A 22956-nucleotide genomic window follows, 5' to 3' on the forward strand; every position below is an offset into this window, starting at 1 on the left:
CTGCTGCATCATTGGCAAAGAGGTGTTGGATAAGGACCTCTTAAGTCTTTGTTTTAGATCTGAGTCTTGCAAGACCAAACAGCTTTCCATCTGATCTTGTGTGCACGTAGATCCCCTCAGTTGAGGAACCAAAAGCTTGTTTCAGTAGCAGGGAGAAGATCCCAAAGCTGGGACAGAGTTCCTTAACTCTGCTACGAATTTGGAAAGCCTCAGAGACTGAGCCGTTGTATTGGACAGTGCTGTACGTTTTCATACATGTATTCATCTATGTGTCTGATAATTCTGTTCTTTACTATAGTTTGAACCAATTTGCCTGGTACGGAAATTAGGTTTATTGGCCTATAATTGCCAGGACAGGCTCTGGAGACACTTTTTTAAATCGCTGTTACATTAGCCATCCTCCAGTCATTTGGTACAGAAGCTGATTTAAGTGACAGGTTACATACCACAGTTAGTAGTTCTGCAATTTCATATTTGAGTTCCTTCAGAACTCTTGGGTAAATGCCATGTGGTCCTGGTGCCTTATAACTGTTTTACTGTATCAATGTGTTCCAAAACCTCCTTTACTGACATCTCAATCTAGGACAGTTCCAAGCCATTCTGTTTAGGTGACAAAATTGAGGGTATGTGAATCTCCTTCATGTCCTCTGCAGTGAAGACTTATGCAAAGAATTAAATTTAGCTTCTCTCCAATATCCTTGTTTTCTTTGAGTGTTCCTTTAGCATCTTGATCGTTCAGTGGCCCCAGTGATTGTTTGGCAGCCTTCCTGCTTCTGATGTAAGAGTGTGTGGTGTTTGCTAGTTGCTCTTCAAATTCTTTTTTAGTCAGCTTAATTAAAAAAACTTTTACACTTGACCTGGAAGAATTTATGCTTTCTATTTTCTTCACTAGGATTTGACTCCAATTTTTAAAAGTGCCTTTTTTTTTTTGGCCTCCAAGCACCTCTTGTACTATGTTTGGCCATACTGGCATTTTTTTGGTCCTTTTGTTTGTTTGTTAACTTGGGGTATACATTTAGTCTAAGCCTGTATTATGGTGTTTTTAAATAGTTCCCAGGCAATCTGCAGGCATTTCAACCTTGTGACTTACTTTTAATTTTGTTTAACTAGCTTCCTCATTTTTTGTAGTTCCACTTTTTGAAGTTAAATGATACTGTGGTAGGTTTCTTTGGCACTTTTCCCCCCATAAGGATGTTAAATTTAATTACATTATGATTGCTATTGCTAAGTGGTTCAGCTAATGACCTCTTGGACAAGATCCTGTGTGCCACTTAGGACTAATTCAAGAATTGCCTCTTCCCTTGTGAGTTCCAGGATTAACTTCTCCAAGAAGCAGTCATTTATGGTGTCTACAAATTTTATCTTTGCATCCTGTCCTGAGGTGACATGTTCCTGGTCAATATGGAGACAGCTGATATCCCCCATTATTATTGGTGTTTCTGCTTTTGTAGACTCTCCTCTCACTGAGCATTTCACAATTACCATCACCATTCTGGTAAGGTGGTGGGCAGAATATTCTTACTGCTATATTTTTTATTATTCAAGTATGGCATACCTATCCACAGAGACTCTAATACAGTTTAAGTCATTTCAGATTTTTACTATATTTGACTGCTTTCTTTCATCTAGTGCCAATCCCCCACCAGCATGACCTGCTCTATCATGTCTATAGATTTTGTACCCTGGTATTATGTTCCATTGATCATCATCATTCCATCAAGTTTCTGTGACGCTTATTATATTGATACCTTCATTTAATACCAGGCACTTGAGTTCACCCAGCTTAGTATTTAGACTTCTCTCATTTGTATACAAGCACTTATAAAAATCTGTCAATATTTAGTTGCCTGGCTTGATATGATCTAATTGAATGAGACTCTCGTTTTGTCAACTTCTATCCTCTATTCTTTACTAGGATATAGAGTACCCCCTTTAATAAATTATCCTTAAGGAATGTCGCTGTCCAAACTGTGTGCTTTTCCACACGTCAGCTTTCCCCATTAGGTCAGGGGAAACTCTTGTTAAAAACTCCAATACAACCTTTTTAATTTTACCTGCCAGCCATCTAGTTCCATTTTGGTTTAGGTGGAGTCCATCCCTCCTGTACACGTTAACCCCTTCCCCCAAAGGTTCACCAGTTCTAATAAACCTAAATCCTCCACACATTGAGACTCTACAGGTCTCCCTGTCTAATGGACTCTACGAATGGAACTGGAAGCATTTCAGAGAATACTACCATGCAGGTCCTGGACTACAATTTCTTACTTAACCTAAACTTGGCCTCCAGGATCTCTCTCCTACCTCTTCCTATGTCACTGGTACCTACATGTACTGCAACCACCATCTCCTCCCCAGCACTCTGCATAGTCTACCTAGATTTCTCAAGAAGCTCGCAACCTCCACTCCCAGCAGGCAATTCACCATGCGGTTCTCCCAGTTATCACAAACACAACTATCCATATTTCTAATAACGAATCCCTCAATACTATTACCTGTCTCTTCCTAATAACTGGGGTCTCCTCCCCTAGAGGGGTACCCTTAGTGCAAGCAGATACCATGACATTATCTGGAAGGAGGGTCTCAACTATGAGATCATTTCTCTCCACTTTTAGGGCTCCTTCCTCAAGACTTTCATCTTCCTCAACAGAACAAAGAGGTGGGACCGCTTTATCGTGTCCCTGAAAGTTTCACATATGTACCTCTGTCTACCTTAGCTCCTCCAGTTCAGCAATCTGGGTTCTTGAGACCAGACTACCTCTGGGGACCATGAGTTGCTTGCATTGAAAAGAGCAGGCTAAAGCCTCATTATTAAACTCTCAACCTAGCCTAGCAGGATGCTTGGCCCAGCAAACAGTCCCCAGAATAGACCACACTATAAATATCAAGCAAGTACACTGCAGGCACACAAACAAACTCACCCCCAGTGTCACATGGTTACACTTATTTGACTTGGAGAACTCCCTTGCAAAACTTCCCTGTTTGCTGCTCCTGTTCACTAGCTGCCTCAAGCAATTGATTATTTCAGATAAAATTATGCAAGATCATCATATCTCAGAATCTAGAGTAGCACTTGTTTTCCAGCGTGGAGGCTGGTGAAGCATGTGGGTTGAGGTGGTTTGTTGGGGGGAGGGGGGCGGCAGGGTTGTGTTTTGTTTTTGTTGGGGTTTTTTGTCTTTTTTTTTTATTGAAAGTCTATTCAAAACCCCTCCAATTTCAGCTGTGTAACCATCATTTCTCTATGTATGGTCAGTAAAAAGCTCCACTCTTGGGAGATTTAAGAACAGTACCAAGCCTCTAAAGAGCTAAAATTTATGAGTGGTTCGCTGGTTTAGAAGAGTGCTCCAGTCCATCACCTAAACTACAGAAGAAGGGGTAGCAATCCACAAGTAACCCTTCTGCAAACACTGAGAATTAATCCACCACAGTAGACTAACATCTTGGAAATCACTGGTGTCTGTATCCTCCCCTTGTGGTAGATAAAACCTCAACAGGGATTGACAGGCCTTGCCCTTTATCCGGCAAAGATCAAACTCTGGCACTGAAATTTTAGGATTGCTTGGAAGCATGGGACTCCAGGAAATGATTGTGTATTCTGCTCTCTTCTCAGTCGCTCAACCTCAAGAGAAAAAAAAAAAGTTGCGATACCAACTAAACCATCCACTCCTTTTTGGCACCAGATTCAGAGACATTCAGAAATTAGTATTTCAGCAAGACCCTGAAACTTGTTATGACCCTGAATCTGCATTAGAAGCTTTAAGGGCTTTGCCCATAAGTATGGATTGGAACACAGTTCCCCCAACTCTTCTGGACCTGATTGAAGAATTTAAGGAAGCTGGAACATCATATAGACAAGTGTCCTTCACCCAAGCATCAGACAAAAGAGGTCTAAGACTGGGAAGCTGTTCTGAAGTGGGCATCCAGATTTTTTTTCCCCAAGTTAAATCACAATATTAGAGCAGCTCCTACAATCAAAGTTACTCCAAAAAAAAAAAAAAGTCCCGTCCAGCCCCTTCCAATGGAACAAGGTTGTTTAGTTTTGTTATCAGCTCCTACTCTAATCCAGCTATTTACAAGAAGCCTGCTCTAAAAGAAGGAAACTGCCAACAAGATGACATACTAGAGAAATTCCAGTGTGTTACAAGGTTAATGGATGAAAGAGGGTTTGTGGAGGACATGCCTCTTTATATAACCTCACCAGGAATGCTCCATGATTGGAGGAGTCTAGATAGCCCCTGAATGATCAGCACTTGCCAGAAGGTTGCAGACTGTAGCACACCACATAGCTCAAGGGCATACACTAATAGCAAAAATACTCAAAAAATATTCTGAACTACAGAAAATTAACATAACATTTAGAAGCTGAGATAGGAATTGCTCTACTGGATGAACTGTGAGGGTTTAATCTACTCCAACATCCTGTCTTCAACAGTGAATGACATCAGATGTTTCAAAAGAAGATGCAAGAAACCCATAACAGGCAGATGTGTGATTATGAATGTGATTGTATGACAAGGAGCAGGGCTCAGCAGCCCTGGAACTCATTTCCAGTTTAGGTTTTATGCTCCCCAAGCTCATGCTTCAGGCTTTCAGCCAGTCACCTGAGGGGTCAGAAAGGATCAGGGATGGCTATGGTGGAGATGGGACATTGGCTAGAGAGGGCCTGGGCTCTGAGGTGGCATTGAGCATTCTCTCTCTCAGGTTCTTGCTCACATAGTCTGGGTTTAGATGACTGATGTATGTGGGGTCAGGAAGGAATTTTACCCCAGCTCAGATTAGCAGCCAAAACTCTCCAAGGTCGCTTTCTCTGCAGCTTGTGGATGCGGGGCACTTGCCAGGATTATCTAGTTCAGTGGTTCTCAACCCATTTACCATTGTGGGCTGCATATGCGGCTCTGTGTGTGTTAGGGAGGGGTTGTGGAACAATTTGTATAGTGGGGGTGCTAAGAGCCATTGAACCGAACTGTAAACCCCGCATATGATGGAAATCACTTCAATCCAGGGGCGCTGCCACCTTTAGCTCCAACACCTATGTTGCTATGTGGGCCACATTCACATAATACACAATACCAGTGCCCATGATATATAATACTTGGGAGAGGAGGTGAGGGGGGATGAATCAACCAGTTACTGTACAACTGTCAGGCTTGTTCTGGGCTGTTGATGACTGCAAGGTAATTGTGAATCCCTGAGCACAGTGCTTAAAGTGGCCTGGAAAAAGCACATGAGGGTGGGCGGATGGGCTGTCTATGATAATAAACTGAAATAAATGTTCATGCACTTGGTAGGGCAGGGCTGAAAGTGCACTGACCCAAATCCATTTTTAAATTCTTTTTTTTTTGCCAGGACTGTGACCCCTTGCGACTCTGCCCACATTAAGCCTTGCCTGAACTGGACCCACAAAACAGCTGCAGTGTCAACAGTGTGTCCTCCTCTGGACTGCTGTGCTGTAGTACAAGGGCAGCTTGCATGGCACGTGGCACACAGCAGCTCTGTGCCCTGGGCACCTCTGAGGTGGGGGCAGAGCCCTGCTGGAGGCTGCTTTGCTGCTGTCCCTGTGTGTGGGTGAGCGAGCACTGACCTCCGGCTAGCAGTAGTAAATATGGAGGGGGTGCAGTTGGGTTAGAGGGGGTTGCTCTAAGCCCAGCTCAGCGCACAAGCAGCATACACTCAGCCCCACGGTGGGCTCAACACTGGAGCGCTGTCCAGGTCAGGGAAGGTCGCTGTTTCAGAAGGCATTAGAGCCCTGTAGCAGAGAATGCACAGGAGTGGGGAGAGAGCTCCTCCCCACCCTGCCTGCTGTGGCTGCCCGATTGGGAACATGTCTCTCCACGCCGGCTCCCAGACAGTCGGGTGATTCCACCCACCAAGCCATGGGGGACTCCAGTTGAGAAGCCACCAGACATTTCGACTCTGCATCAGCTGTTGCTTTAAAATGTGTACCATTATTTGTAAGTAATGACTTACAGGGCAGTCTCCTGCTCTGGTTGTGAGCTCTGGGTTCAGACATGGCCAGACAGGCGGGTGCTATCTGCTGCAGCAGCCCAGGATGCACTGCAGCCCAGAGCATGCTCATCCCCTCAAGAGGTGACACATAGCTGTGGCTAGTGGAAAGGCATATGTCCCCCGTCCTTGTCGTGTCTCCCTCCCCCACATTTCTCCAGGCGCAGATGCCCAGAGGCAAGGAGGCAGCACTCCCCTTGACAGCAGCACTCTTAGTACATCCCTGCAGAGCATGGAGGGAGGAAGCAGTAGGCTGCTGGCTGATTGCGACCTGAGCTCCTCCCCTGCCACAGGGGCTGCTTCGCCTTTCCTGCTCAAGCAGGACTCCTTGGCACCATCTCCCTCAGCTGGTCCTGGCCTGGCCCCTGCAGGGACCCAGAAGTGAAGCAATCAGTGTGGGAACCTTTGAATTTTTTTAGCAAACAGCTGGGCCACAGCTGTGTGCTAACAGGCCTGCATACAGCCCATGGGTAGAGAAGCACTGATCTGGGTATATCTCAATCATTTCCCTGCCATTGAGGAGGTCCTGATGGACTTTGGTTCAGTCTAATTTTGGTTGTTGGGTTCACAGCGGACGATGCTGGATGGCATTGGTGTCCTGTGATACACAGGACTCATGACTAGATGATCTGGTGACGCTTCTGGTCTTAAACTTTATGACTACGCAAAGTAAGCTGTCTCTCACATCACGTTAGGTCCCATCCTGATTTCTAATACTTGGAAAGTGTCTAAAATCCTGATGCATGAGGTTTACTATCCCTTCCACAAATTGTTATCGATAATTCGGAACATTCTTGATTTCCACGTAAGTCACTAATCCTTATTTGAATCTTGTTCTTGAGCTCCACAACTTCCTGAAATAGTGTTCCAGTTTAATTTCATATTGTATGAAAAAAGTATTTTATCAGCTTTAAATTTCACACCTTTTAATTTCACTGAATGCCCCCTTGCTGTGACAAGGAGAGCAGAAGTTCTCAACCTATCTTTTCCAGACTATGCATTATTGTAGACGATTTCATGTCCCCTCTTGTCTCCTTTCTGAGGTAAACAATCGTCTTCTGATGTGAGTTTTTTCCAATGCTCTTTGTCATTCACTACACTTCTGACATCCCTCTAGATCTGCAATGTTCTTTTTGAGATGGGGAGACCAGTAAGGCATGCAGTAGTCCAGATGAGGCCACATAACCAATGTATATAAAGGCATAATATATTCTTCATATTCTTTACCATCCCATTCCTTGTGCAACTGAACATTGTTTTATAATGATACAAGACAAATGACATATATATTTTACTTTACATGTATATGCCTACATTAACATTATATTTTGAACAAAAATTTAAAAAGTTACAAAAATACCTTGGATGTCATTATCTAAGCCATCTGATATTAAGTGGTCAGCATTCTTATTTGAAATTACAGTATATGGACCATCATCATAAGATTCCTATCAGGAAAAACAAAGAGCATTAGCACAGCCAGTTTTTAAAAAGCTGTTTGCAAATCATTAGCAATTCCTATTAAGTCTTCCCACAGAAGTTTGATTATTCAGATATTACATTTTAGGAAGCAGTGTCAACCCATATTTTAAATGGATGCTCCTCTTACAAGTTAGCTTTTCAACAGCTAACTCTTAAAGCTTTGAGAAATTGCCTGGAAGTGTGAAAAAAAAGTCAGAGAATCAGGGGCAGATGAGGGGTTCAGAAAAGGTCCAAATTCATGACAGCTGAACCACTCCAAGTTAGCTCATTAGAAAATAATCAGATATTTTAGAGATATTATATCAAATAGAGCAGAGGAGGTAGAAACAACTTCAGCCTTCAGTGGCAGAGTGGCTTTGACAACAATTCCATTAAATTTCAGGTGTCACCATATATTTAGCAGGAATGAGGGAGAGACTCCGCAATACACTTTAGTCAAAGACTTTTTATCAGAGAAAATAGAGCAGGGAAAGAGGTGCCACATCCCCAAAGGAGATGAGCTGTTTTCAGTGCAGTGCAGTGTTTCCCTCTGCATCAGAGGTTCTTTGGCTGAAGAGATCTGCTTCTCAGACTTGTGATGAAGAGGATGCTAAATACTTCAGAGATTGACATGCACTGCTATTAAAAGTCCTGACAAAGGCAGATGCAACCAGTCTGATAGGGTCTAATACCTCACCACTAAAGAAGCATTTACGTGTTTCCTCTTGGCACTCTTTTTGTTCACTCATTTCCTAAAACACTTCCAAAATCTTCAACTGAGGGGAAGAAAGTTAGCCTGAGAAAGCTTCAAGAAAGCAAGCATGTGTAAAGAGCTTACGCTGTTAACTACCTGGGGCTGGAGGACAAGAATAACTGGAGAAATTCACAAAATGCAGAGGTTATTTCTCTGAGTGCTCAAGGATTCCACTATTCCAATCATTGATTTTATATATTTAAGTGGTACATAATCTTCATTTAGAGGACTTTTGCTTGACGTAGTGCCCTCAGAAACAAAAATAGTGTGGGGAAGGGACGAAATAAATCTTATGCTACTGTGTTTGGGAATACCTTGGTGAATGATCCACGATGGCACAATTCCACAGGAATAGCACTGCTAATACAGAGCCATGACAAAATTGCAGAAACAAAGTTAGCCAACATGATTACAATAGTCATTACAGTGTGGGTTTCAAACATTTTTGAACACATACCTGGTTTTGGATACTGTTTTTCTGGAGATACTGACTCCAAGGATCTGGTATTTGTTCATCTGCTCCCCTGTTAGATCCTCGAGAATTTATTTTAAGTAAATAGCAACCCTGTGTTCCATATCTCTGTTTCATTTCTTCATATACTGAGTCAGCTCTGAAACAGAACTCAAATATAGTCAGTTTGTCTCAAACTGGAAGTAGCTTTCTTGAAGCAATTCACACATTGCAAAGTATTGGGATTCCCTCTGAGACTTTTCCCACTTGTCTTATCCAGAATATCTTGCCCAATTCTGGGAGAATACTTTATCCAGTTCTCTGGACTCCAAGAAATCAGTTCAGCTGGACTCTTTACTGAGTTTCTTTACTGGCATCCAATCAAACTACACTTGAGTTGATCAGGCTCAAGTGTAGGGGGTGGGTTCAGAGTACATATTAAAAACAGTGTTCACAGATTTCCTGTCACACAAAAGTTGTAGAACAGAAGTGTAGTTCCCAAGTTTTCTACTCTATTTCTGACAGATAAATTGCTTGCAAATCTCCCATCAGCATCTACAAAACTCTTCCCAACAGCTGTGTCTGCTACTTTCCCAGACACACTTTGTATAGCAGTTCGCAGCAGAGACAGAGTGGAAGCCAACATAGCAGAACTCCAGTGCAGAAACACTCGACCCCTGGAAGGTGTGCAAAGGGAAACTGAGTAGATGTAACTGCTACTATCTGGCAGTATCTGCTTATTCTCTACTAAGAAGGGGGTGGGAGAAAGGAAGGCAACAAGAAAAGTTAGAAGCTAAAGAGGAGATCAGAAAGGAAAGAGATATGACAGTAAGACTAAAACAAGCAGAGGAGAAAAAAGTTCGAACGAAGGGATAAACTGATAGGATTAAGATAACAGTAGTCCTAATGATGGCATTTCTATTGACCTGTAGAAAAAATTAGGAGAAAACTACCAAAAGTAATATAGTAACCCACTGGATTACCACATGAAACAAATTTGTTTATGTTAAAGCATTTAGGGATGCATAGCTGAAAAACAAGAGGACAGAGATGGGCTCATACCACTCTAACCATGGTAACGTCTCCTTATTTCCTAGCACCATTGTAGCCAACACCTTTAATCACTATAAATCTGAGACACTGTTCTAACCAGACAGTTTTCTTTCTTAAACATGCTAGAAATAATATATAATACGGTAAGTGGTATTCAAGTCTGTGATGCCCAATATGCCCAAGATATTTACAATCTAATCTAGCAATCTACAAACATTAAAAAAATTTTGTTTGGAAAAAACAAATCACCTACCCCTCAACATACATGTTAGCATTAATTAAAAAGGTTGCAATACAAGATGCAGATGATTAAGATAATTCACTTTAGAAAGAAATTAAAGACACTAGATATTGCCTACTTCATAAAACTGGAATTAGTTCTTTGTGTATTTCACATGCACATACAAAAAGAAGTTTGAGAGAAAACATTTAATAAGTAAATCTGCCTGGACCAGTCTCCATACTGGTCAATTATATTAAAAGAGGCAACTGAATTTTTTGTATGTGCACACACATGCACATATGTTAGTTTCCAGAGTCAGCATTTCAGCAAAACAAGCTTTTCTTAATGTTCAGTAAAACCATAAGGTAAAAGATAAAAACCCACCTTTGTTCCTCTCCTGCACTTACATCATGTAGCAATACATAATATTTGAGTGTGTTTGGTATAAACCATTTTGGATATGCATATTCACTGCTGTGCTGAATTCTATGCTGCTCTTGTGACAGCTTCAGAAATTGCTCCACAGGTTCAGGTTCACTAGAAGAAACTACAAGCATACCTGAATTCACACTAAGGATATGATCTCATCACAAATACCATCAATTCATGATATCATAGCCTGCTTGCTTTACTACGTTTAAGATTACATCTATGTTAATGACTATACAATTATCCATTTTTGATTGCTGCAAAAGTGTTTTTTTTTTTTGGCCAAGCAATTTAAACAAGTGGATATTTGTAACTTTAAAAAAAAAAGTCAGCTGAATCAATGGTACATTATAATACTAGATCGGGGTCAGCAACCTTTCAGAAGTGGTGTGCCATGTCTTCATTTATGCACTCTAATTTAAGGTTTTGTGTGCCAGTAATACACTTTAATCTTTTTAGAAGGTCTCTTTCTATAAGTCTATAATATATAACTGACTATTGTTGTATGTAATGTCAATAAGGTTTCAGAATGTTTAAGAAGCTTCATTTAAAATTAAATTAAAATGCAGAGCCCCCTGGACCAGTGGCCAGGACCCGGGCAGTGTGAGTGCCACTGAAAATCAACTCGCGTGCCACCTTCGGCACCCGTGATATAGGTTGCCTACCCCTGTACTAGATAATATTTATTCCTGCCATGAATGCATGGAACTGGACCAGATGACTTCTCAAGGTCCCTTCCAGTTCTAAGATTCTATAATTATAAATGGGGGCGGGGAGGGGATGGGGGGAATTGGTAGGAGTTTAAATTAAACTTGTTGAGCTCACAACTTTTTTGTAATGGCATCCAGGTGCCACTTACTAATATAACTATGGCCTTGTCTACACCACAAAGTTGCAGTGCTGGTGAGGGAGTTATAGCGCTGCAACTTAGGAGGTGTACACATCTGCAGGGCATCACCAGCGCTGCAACTCTCTGTTTGCAGCGCTGGTCGTACACCCGTTGAAACTCGGGTGTAGAGGATCCAGCGCTGGTCATCAGGTGTAAACACTCACCTGCGTTTTTCTTGACCTCCGTGGAATAAACAGGTATCCCAGCATACCAGAGGAAGCCTCTCTGGTAATCAAGCAGGTCTCCTTCCCCGCGGTTTGCAGGGGGGTTCGGGGAACACGAGAGCAAACCGCGGGGAAGCAGGTCTCCTTCCCTGCGGTTTGCTCTCGCGTTCCCCTAACCCCCGTGCAAGCAGATCTCCTTCCCTGCGGTTTGCAGGGGGGTTCGGGGAAAGCGACAGCACATCGCGGGGAAGGAGATCTGCTTGCACGGGGGTTCAAAAAACACCGGAGCAAACCACTGGAAAGGAGACCTGCTTGCACGGGGGTTCGGGGAACGCGAGAACAAACCGCGGGGAAGGAGACCTGCTTGGGGGAGGGGTGTTCGGGGAACACTGGATCAAACCACGGGGAAGGAGACCTGCTTCCCCGCGGTTTGCTCTCGCGTTCCCCTAACCCCCCTTGAAGCCGCCCAACAGCGCTGCAGTGTGGCCACATCTAACACCACTTGCAGCGCTGGTTGCTGTAAGTGTGACCACTCTGCAGCGCTGGCCCTATACAGCTGTACTAATACAGCTGTAACAACCAGCGCTGCAAAATTGTAGATGTAGACATACCCTAAGTAAAGAAAATGACCTAATCACTGGTATTTTGGGGAAAGAATCAGTTCACAAGTAAAGCTAACAGTAAGTGATTAAGGTGAACATGTGTTTGTCCACATGCATGACACAGTAATAACTGAACAATATTCTAAAGAAATACATACTTTGTCTTAGAGGTAGGAATGAGAAAGGAAGAGAGAAGATTGGTTAGTTTTAAAAAAAAGATTGCCCAAGAGAGTGTTCCAATGCTAATCTTAGTAAACATGCCCAGGAATCCTGAACCATTTTTTAAAAAGTACCCTAAATTTAGTTGCCTAAACATATCATCTGATTTTCGAAAGAACTGTATTTTAGGAGCCTAACTTTCTACTCTTAATTTTGAAAACATTTGCTCAGTTTCCAATATTATTAATCCAGCATTACACTGGCAAATTCAAACAGAATATCTGAACGTTCAAGTTTAAACAAAGCGTATACAATAATCATAAAGTCCAAGTTAAAGATAGCACGCAAGATTATCAATACTAATGCCTTCTATGTAGGGCTGTTTGAGAAAAAACAAGATTTTGTTTGTGGCGTTTTTAAAGAATCATGCAACACTACTACAACTTTGAACTTGCCTTCTGTCACAGACACATACTAAAGAATAATTTCTACAGTAATTAAAACCTCTTTGCTAGAACCGGTGCAGATTTTTTAAAACTGCCTACAGACTTTTTAAAAGTGATATTAGAAATCATCATAGAATCCTTAGTGTGCATCCTGTTAACTCCCATTCAAACCAAAAGATGACAAATATTTTAGAGTTTATCCCATGAAGTATGAAATCTGTTTAATAGCTCAACATAAAATCAAATTGGACAGTGGGGTAATACCCTAAACTTTTGTAGCGTCTCAGTTCTATGAAGATATATTGGCAATCTTACTTAAAAGCATATAGCTAGGGGAAAGAAAGGAGTTGCTAGATATTTGTAACAGTATGTCAAGAGGAAAGTTTAGTGCTATACTAACTAGGTTAGTTGTATATGTAGATTAGTATTTGGAGGACATGAAAAAAGTGTGTCATCCAGGAAGAGTACAAAACTTAGACAAAAATCATCAGCTTCACAATAAGCTAGACAAGAAAGTTGTCAGTTGTTGTAGTTCAGTTAACCTTCCAAGTGTTAAGTTATCTTATGCAGTACTGTCGTCCAGCTACAGAATGAAAATGGCCAGCACCACTAGATTTTACGGCCGCTGTTCAGAACCCTGTGAGCAACAGTGATATGGACACAATCAGATCAATATCACTGCTGCTGTTTATAAAACACAACAGTGTACTAGTTTTCACTGAGGAGAGACACTCAAAACTAGAAACTCGATCAGGATAGAGTAGCAGATTCAAAACCCACTGTTGTACCAGCAGGGAGCTCTGGAATTGGAAAAAAACAAAATAACCCAAAAAACACTCCTTGCCCTTACCAGCGTGAGGGACTGTGGCTTCAGATACCTATTACCAGAATTTTATATGATAACAGAATTGTGAAGCAGGGCTCAGGGATAACTCCACAACAGAAATCTCAGAACCCTCGCCTTCCTCAGCTATGGGGTGAAAAGAGCAGAGTGCATCTGACCTAGCCATTTCCACTTGAAAGTGGAACAAGACTCTCATCTTTTGTACCGTGAGTAACAGATTTGATTATCTGGTTATATAGACCAAGAGCACTTATCTACAATAGTAAATTTACAACTCTCCTACGTAATGCCGGCATTTTCGTCCTTTAGCAAGTGTGTGTAATTATGTGTGCTAGAGGGACTGAGGAAGAGGAATTTAAATAGAAGTAAAAGCATAGAGGCAATATCAATAGCTTTAAAGTTACACTCAAAACCCCCAAACTCCTTATATACTATGTTTCGCAATGAAGAGTCAGCTATAACATTCCAACTCATTTAATTTTAGCGAACCAGAGTCCATATTTAAGACTCAAAGGATACATGCTACATAGTGGTTTAGGAATTCATGATCTGATGCAGGCATGGACTGAAGAAAGCTCTCTCTGTAAGCCTCAAACCACGGAGTAGTAGCTGAAAGATACAAAGTTTATAAAAGTCTTAATGAGACTGGAAAACATACAGGAAGAATGAAATAACATAACTTGGCAAATTCTAACAATTAATAGAAGACTAGAAATGAATATGCAACTGTCCTCTTGTGATTTGTTTGGAAACCATTTTTAACTCTAGATCTCATTTAATTTACTGAAGCAGCAAAAATTAAGATTGCAGAGACTTTTTCCAGTTAGGCTGTCAACCTTAGGACAGGGGTCGTGGGTGTTGAGGAAAGTAGGTTTAATCTGCATCCTCACCACTTTTTTGAAGTACTTTTAAACTTTAACATCTTCCATATTTTCAGGTCATGTGGACTCAACCAAGACTCTTCAGCATCACTTATAGTCAAGACTCTGATTCCCTTAGCACAAGAGATGTGCCTAAATTAGAAAGCAGTATATCTGCTATAGCCATCTTCCATAGAATTGGAAACCAAACTGATTTTGGAATATATAGAGGGGCACTAGGATTACTGAATCCTTGTCTAAAGTCTTTCCAAATATTGTGACTGCAATTTAGGCATCCCTCAAAACTTCTACAAAGAGACAGCCTAGTTCACAGAGCATGGACCCAGAAGCCAAGAATTCTTGAATTTTAAATCTAGCTCTACCATTGACTGTGAGCTGTTGAACATGTCAATTAATCTCTTTGGTTCAGTTTCCCAATTTTACTGCAAGAATAATACTTGCTTGTCTCCCAGGAGTGGGGAGTAAATATTTCCACAGGGCTGAAAATGTGGAGCAGTATAGTGGTAATCTATTTCTGACATTATTATGCAGTACAATAAATTCTAAAAGGGAAACCAAAGCAAAGAAACAAAAATTGCAATTTATAAGTCAGAAAAAAACAAAGCTGATCCAGGAATAAGGAAATATATTGACAGTGAAAGATCATGAAAATAGAAAAATTGTTACATTTTAGTTAAGTTGGCTAGAAGGGAGAAAAATCTCATTTCCAGCTACAGCTTCAAGTGTATGGTTCCAGTAATTTATAAAGTTTTCGAATATTCTCAATTTCACATATTAGGTAGGACTTTATACAAAGACAATGACACAAAGTGAATCCTTTACTTCAGTGTTTCTCAAAACTTTTCCACCTCATATAATCACACACAAATGTAGGGACTTTCCCCACTCCTATCTAGGCATAGATGAAAGGATGGTTGCCATTTTCCTGGACTTGTTCACAAATCCCAGACTGAGAACCCATGCCTTATGTACAAAAAGAATAACCAGGTTTATTTCCACGGAGGTAGAATTTAAACAAGGATAATCTAACAAATACCTACAAGTAGTAAAAAGGAATTTCCTACATTCCATAAATGAAGAGTTAAAAGGAACTAAAGAGTCATATCCAATACCAGAATACCAGATCAATTTTTCAACAGTTATTAAATCTCAAACAAATTACTGGTACTTTAATTGAGAACACTTTCTCTAAAGTGACTTGAAGTCAAATATGAAAAAGCCCATAGGAAACAAATCATACTTATTTTAGTGAACAGTGATTCAAAACAGGATAAATATTTTCCCTCATTGCCATGGGATGTCGTGATCACTTGAAATATAACTGGGTTCAAAAAAGACCTATAAAAGTTCAGAGGATAGGTCCATCAATGGCTATTGGCCAAGATGGCCAGAGGTGCAATCCCATGCTTGGGACAATCCTAAACCTCTGACTGCCAGAAGGGGAAAAGAGGGTGAATCATTCCAGTTGCCCTATTCTGCACTCTCCACCTGAAGCTTTGGTACTGGGCACTGTCAGATACAAGATCCTAGGCTAGAATGACCATTGACCTGATCCAGTATGGCTGTTATGTTTTCCTTGTAAATATTACTAGTATTTCATAGGTAATATTATATTTTCCATACAGACGCAAAGAGTATCTTATTTCCTCACAGTGAATAAGTTATTCTGCAAGCTTCTTTCTCCCCATTTCCAATAAGTGTATGCTGAGATGTCCATGATCCATTAGCTTTTCCAGTGATATCAGTATAGCTGAAGTTCTTTTTGCTATGTTATGTCAGGAAACAGGATAGGAAAGAAGGTGGTAGCATGCAGGTAGGAGCTAGTGAGGAACAGTCAAATGTTAAAAAGTCTTATTTAAATACAACACATGACGGCAAGCAACTCAATATTGACAAAAGGTACAAAGGGTTATATACTAATGCCAGAAGCCTAAATACTAAGATGGGTAAACTAGAGTGCTTGGCATTAAATGAGGATATTGATAGAAGCAGCATTGTGGAAACTTGTGGAATTTGGAAAATAAACAAGGTGCGGTAATATCAATGACAACATGTCTTGCTGGTAGAGAGAGTGGCACCATGTGCCAAGGAAATCAGAATCAATTAAAATAAAAATCTTGAGACTTAAATTGTACCATAGAATCTCTCTGACTAGAAATTCCATGCTTAAAACAACCAAAAGTAGAGCAGTAAGAATATACTACCAACCTCTTGACCAGGACGGTGACTGAAAAGTTTAGCAAGATTACAAAGGCTATAAAGACAGAAAAAGCTATTATAGTGGAAGATTTCACCCTATCCTCATATTGACTGTGTATCTATCACCTCAGGAAGGAATGTAGAGATAAAACTTTCTAGACACCATTAGTGACTGCTTCTTGGAGCAGCTAGTCCTGGAATCCAGAAAAGAAGAGGCAATTCTTGTAAGTTCTAGGTGTGGCACAGGATTTGGTCAAACAAGTGAATACAGCTGAACCACTTAATATAGTCATCATAAGGTAATTAAATTTAATACTTCTTGTTAGGAGGGAAAATACCAAAGAAACCCACCACAGTGCATTTTATCTTCAAAAAAGAAATCACCCAAAAATGAGGAAGCTAGTTTAACGGAAATTAAAAGGAACAGTCACAAGGACGAAATGCCTGCAAACTGCCTGGCGACTATTTGAAACCAGCATAACAGAGGCTTAAACTAACCGTATACTCTAAATAAAAAACAGTAAGAACAAAAAAAGTGCCACCATGGTTGACCAGCAAATTAAAAGAGACAGTTAGAGGCCTCCTTTAGAAATTGTAAGTCAGATCCTAGTGATGAAAATAGAAAGCAGCATAAACTCTGCCAAGCCAAGTGTAAAACTATAATTAAGCAGGCCAAGAAAGAATTTGAAGAGCACCTAGCTAAAGACAAAAACTAACAGCAACTTAAAAAAAAAAAACAACCAAAAACACTACATCAGAAGCAGGAAAACTGCCAAGCAGTCAACTGAAGCCACTGGAAAAAAATCAGGATGTTAAAAGGAGCTCTCAAGGAAGACAAGACCCTTGCAGAGATGCAAATAATTCATTTAGCTTTGGTCTTCACTGTAGAGGATGTTGGAGAGATCTCCACACCCATGCCATTCTTGTTAGCTGATAAATCTAAGGAACTGTCCCAGATTGAGGTATCAATAAAGGAGGTGCTGGAACAAATTAATAAAACTTAACAGTAATAAGTCACCAGGACCAGATGGTATTTACCTAAGAGTTCTGAAGGAACTCAAATATGAAACTGAAGAACTACAAACTGTTGCATGTAACCTCTCTCTTAAAATCAGCCTCTGTATCAGATAACTGGAGAAGAGCTAATTTAACGTCAAAAAGGCTCCCAAGGGAATCCTGGCAATTACAGGCTAGTAAGCCTAATTTCAGTACCAGGCAAACTGGTTGAAACAACAGGAATGCATAGTTAAACATGATATGTTGGGGATATCTCGCTTTTTGTAAACGGAAATTATGTCTCACCAATCTATTTCTTTGAGGGTGTCAATAAGCAGTGCACAAGGGTGACCCGGTGAATATAGTGTACTTGGACTTTCAGAAAGCCTCTGACAAGGTCCCTTAACAAAAGGTCTTAAGCAAAAGGTCTTAAGCAGCCATGGAATAAGTGAGAAGATCATCTTATGAATCAATAACTGGTTAAAAGATAGGAAACAAAAGGGTAGGAATAAATTGTCAGTTTTGACAGTGGAGAAAAGTATATAGCAGAATCCCCCAAGAATCTGTACTAGGACCAGTACTGTTCACCATATTCATAAATAATCTGGAAAAAAGGGGCAAACAGTGAGGTGACAAAATTTGCAGAAAATACCAAATTATTCAAGATAGTTAAGTCCAAAGCTGACGGCAAAGATAGCACAACAGCAGACAAAATTCAACATTGATGCGTGCAAAGTAATGCACTTGGAAAAAATAATCCCACAAAATGATGGGGTCTAAAATTAGCTGTTACCACTCAAGAAAGATCTTGGAGTCATCATGGACAGTTCTTTGAAAACATCCACTCAATGTGCATCAGCAGTCAAAAAAGCTAACAATGTTAGAAACCATTAGGAATGGGATCACTAAAACAGAAAATAATATGTCACTACATAAATCCATGACTCGCCCACACCTTGAATATTGCATGCAGTTCAACTTACCCCATCCCAAAAAATATATATTAGAATTGTAAGAGATGCAGAGAAGAGCAACAAAAATGATTAGGGGTATGGAACATCTTCCACGATAGATTAAAGATTGGGACTGTTCATTTTTACAAAAGAGAAGAAGAAGGGGACATATGATCGAGGTCTATAAAATCATGGATGGTACAGAGAAAGTAAATAAAGAAGTGTTATTGATCCTTTCACATTACACAAGAACTAGGGGTCATCCAACTAAACTAAAAGGCAGCAGGGCTAAAAACAAAGAAAGAAGTACTTCTTTGCACAACATACAGTCCACCTGTGGAACTTTATGCCAGGGGATGATGTGAAGGCCAAGAATATAACTGAGTTCAAAAAACAATTAGATAAATTCATGGAGGATAGGTCCATCAATGACTATTAGCCAAGATGGTCAGAGACACAACCCCATGCTCTGGGTGTCCTTAAACCTCTGACTGCCAGAAGTCAGGACTGGATAACGGGATGGATTACTCGAAATTGCCCTGTTCTGTTCACTCCCCCTCTGAAACATCTGTACTGGCTATAGTTGGAAAACAGGATATTGGGCTATATCTACCACTGGTCTGACCCAGTATGGTAATTCCTATGTTCTTAACAGAAATACATATGTAGTATATCAGATTTTAACATCTAAATGTGAATTTTTAAAAAGCAGATTGAATGTTGCCCAGGACCCTAGCAAACAAGCCCATGCCTCTGGGCTTACATTTTGTTGTTAGTGTTTGCCACCATTGGTGAACGAGAGACCAGGAAGATCACTAATGTATTCAGTATGCTAACAAACAATAAAACCTTACTCTAGAATTACATTCTTCTAGACAGCCTAGGTGGCCTTTTAAAAAAATTTCAATTGTATTCATATCCTTCCAGCAATATGTTTTTGGCACATCTACCAAAAATTAATGAAATTCCTGGAAGACCCAAGGCCACTGACATAGTAAGACTAAAGCCCTGATCCTATAATTGACAGTGCATAGATGAACTGTTATGCAGAGCCCTATTGACTACAGGGGGCACAACATAGGTAGATTGCTATATGCTGTCAACTGCAGGATTGGGACCAAGCTCTGTAAAGACGTGTGGTGCTGTAACTGGTTCAAGTTTTATCAACTTCATGGAAGAGTGATAATTTTGCAAGGCATTTGCCTAAGTTGAGTCAATAAAGGAATCCTAACTTAATTGCCAAGATGAATACAACTCTATTCTGACTTATGCATTTGATATTAGTTTCTCAGTTTTACTACAGGTGGCAGGAGCACAGAGATAAATACAGATTTCATATGTAGCTACATCCAAGGTTCTCATATGAATCAGTCGGAGAATCAAAAGGTTGTCACGTTGACTAATCACCAGTCCTGATAAATAGATGATTACTTACTGGGTAAATAACCAAAAGAATTAGAAAGTTTTAATGAGGCTGCAGCATTGTCTCACAATTTAATACAAAAAACAGCTGAACTATGTGGTTTTCTCATCACTGGGTATAAAGGAAGAGACGTATATTTCTATGGTAATTTGAGTTATATACAATTAAGTACAATATGTTCAGTCTACCTAGGATTCCTCCTTTACTTTCAAATGGCAGTGCAGTGAAGAACAATCCTTCCATCATTCTTCAGCTCCCAAAAAGTAACCTGTGTAACGTTATTGACAATACAGCCATACTCTACCTCCTTCTCTCTTCAACCCACCCACCCTCCTCCTTGGGGCCTGGAAAAAAAGTGATAAGAAACTGTATATAATAAACAACTTGTAAAGCATTTTATCAATTTTTCAAATGAACATTATATTCACGTACCTTTATGCCACCTCAACCAATTAAGGTAATTTTATTTTTAATTACAAAATTAATTTTAGTTAACCCACTAATTTCAAGCTACAATGTTTAGCCTGAAGTCTCACAATATGCCTTATATCAACTTGTTATACATATTTAAATTGGCAACCTTCAGATTGTATCACAATGTAGAAAACTATGTATATGTAATTTAAGCAGCCATCTGTAATATACAGATTTCTTATTAAAATCTAGACACAGTTTATGGTTTGAGGAAAAACTAGTATATGAAGCCAAATAATATTATATATTTTAGATCTTCACCTCAGGTTAAACATAGTTTGTTATTAAAAGAAATGATGAGGAAATGCTGGTTCTTGCATGACTTGTTTCCATTCCAAACTTTGTATATGCATCATATATATACAGAGATCTATTCCACAATTCCAATATACAAACCAACTCAGGTATAAATAGACTTAAAGGACAAGAGTCTGTGTATCACATTTCATTTCAAATTGTACTTTGAGTTTCAAGAGCCTTCAGTTCTCAAGTACAGTGTAGCAGGTACTGGTGTCACAAGCATAATGGAAAGGGAAAGACACTTGACAACATCTCAGATTGGGACACTGCCATCCATTACTGAGTTCTCGCCCACTGCCCCAGGAAACTGTGGACAAAGCAAGGATATTCCAGCTGTTTAATCACAATATACTGTATGCACTAATACAGAGCGCTGAGCATTGAAAAGCATTTACAAAGCCATGATAACTGTAGTAGTAAATACAACAAATCTCTCTTTAAAACCAAATACTGCAAGGAAGTTACTGATTTTTTAACTGATTTTATGTAGAACTCTAGCCATGTGTCATAGGTCTCACCCCCACTCTGAACTTTAGGGTACAGATGTGGGAACCTGCACGAACACCTCCAAGCTTAACTACTAGCTTAGATCTAGTCTTGCTGCCACCATTCAGATTTCTGAGTTATCTGGAGAAAACTGTCTTCCTCCCCAAAACTTCCTCTCCCTGGTAGCCTTGAGAGTCAAGTCTCTGGTGAACACTGATCCAAATCCCTTGGATCTTACAACAAGGAAGAATTACTCCTTCTCCCTCCCTTTTTCCGCCCCCACCAATCCCTGGTGAGTCCAGATCCAATTCCCTTGGATCTTAAAAAACAGGGGAAAAAATCCATCAGGTTCTTAAAAGAAAGGTTTTTAATTAAAGAAAAGAAAAATTTAAAAAAAAAACAAACAACTCTGGGAGACAGAACACAAGCTGATCTCACAGACAACAGATTTAACACACAGGATGTTCCCCTGGGCAAAACCTTAGTACACACAAGAATATCCAAATTTGATTACTCCCCTAATTGCACAAAGACAAGTTATAAAAAAAAAAACAAACAAACAAACGTATTTATTCCTTTCTAAAACATACTACTCTGATAAAAGGCTGGTTCTTTGATCTTTTCCACTCCGGTTGAAACTGAAACTGACTTTAAACAAAGAAAACTTCCCTCCTTCCTTTTGAAACATCTTGTTCCCCCATTGGTTCCTCCGGTCAGGTGTCAGCTAGGCTAGGTGAACTTCTTAACCCTTTGCAGGTAAAAGAGGCATTAACCCTTAACTATCTGTTTATAACACCATGGTTTTAGGAAAAAAGGAACATTGCATCTGTCTAGATGCACGCAATGCTGCTCTATATTGTATTTAAAATGCAGCACCAACCCTGTCCAATCCTCACTAGAGCGCATAAGGTTTAGAGTACCAGTAACAAGCACACCTGAAAATTTAATTAAGGTAGCAAATACTGCTCAACAGCAAACATTTTCCATATGGAAATAAGTCATTTACTTTCTATTAGAAGCCAAAGAAATGAGAGTTTAATTTATCCAAGTCTTACGTACAGTTTGCTCATAAAGTAAAAGGAAAGTGCATATATCAAAAAGTACATATACCTGATGTCCTGGCACATTTAGGAGAAGGCATTTAGCACCCTCTGAAAAGGAAACTTCAGTAGCAAACCTGATTTTTTTAATTGCATGTGCAACTTCATTGTGTACAACCTTGAAGCTAAATATTTAAGATAACAGATATAGTTATTTTTATAAATTATAATGAAGGCTACGATTTTTTCACGGAATCCATGACTTCCAGTGACCTTCATGAATTCAGCCAAGTCAGCCAGGAGCTGCAGCGTCCCAGGTGGCGAACCTGCCCCCTGAAGCTCCGGCCACCACAAGTGGTGTGGCCATAGCTCCTGACCACCTTGGGCAGTGGGGCTTCCCTGCAGCTCCTGGCCACTGTGGATGGTGGGGGGCCCCCTAGAGCTCCTGGCTGCCGTGGGAGACTGGGGAGCCACCGTAGGGGTACCCCAAAGCTCTGAGCCACTGAGGGCAGCTGGGCCCCCGGAGTTTCAAGCCACTTACAAAGCTCCCGGCCAGCATGGATGGAAGTAGGTACCACGGAGCTCCAAGCCCTCAAAGGCGGTGGGGGACCTCAGGAGCTTGGAAGGGTGCCCCACAGCTGCCCAAACTCTGCAGGCTGTGGGGATACCCTGCAGCTGGGCTCTTCATTTTGTCAGGGATATTTTTAGTAAAAGTCATGGACAAGTCAC

At 40.4% G+C, this 22956-nt stretch overlaps 1 protein-coding gene across 11 annotated transcripts in view; it reads right to left on the minus strand.

The window, feature by feature from the left end:
- TRAPPC8 (trafficking protein particle complex 8) overlaps positions 1-22956 on the minus strand; it is a 116305-nt gene that overhangs the window by 79373 nt on the left and 13976 nt on the right. For all 11 annotated transcript variants that reach the window (XM_030552976.1, XM_030552982.1, XM_030552981.1 and 8 more), the window contains 4 exons: positions 13995-14084; positions 10327-10501; positions 8673-8826; positions 7361-7448 (listed from right to left, as the gene is read on the minus strand). In XM_030552976.1, coding sequence (XP_030408836.1) covers positions 7361-7448; positions 8673-8826; positions 10327-10501; positions 13995-14084 — 507 coding nt within the window. The remainder of the gene's footprint in view (positions 1-7360; positions 7449-8672; positions 8827-10326; positions 10502-13994; positions 14085-22956) is intronic.

This window comes from Gopherus evgoodei, chromosome 2 (assembly GCF_007399415.2).
Source record: "Gopherus evgoodei ecotype Sinaloan lineage chromosome 2, rGopEvg1_v1.p, whole genome shotgun sequence".
In the NCBI taxonomy this organism is placed as follows: Eukaryota; Metazoa; Chordata; order Testudines; family Testudinidae; genus Gopherus; species Gopherus evgoodei.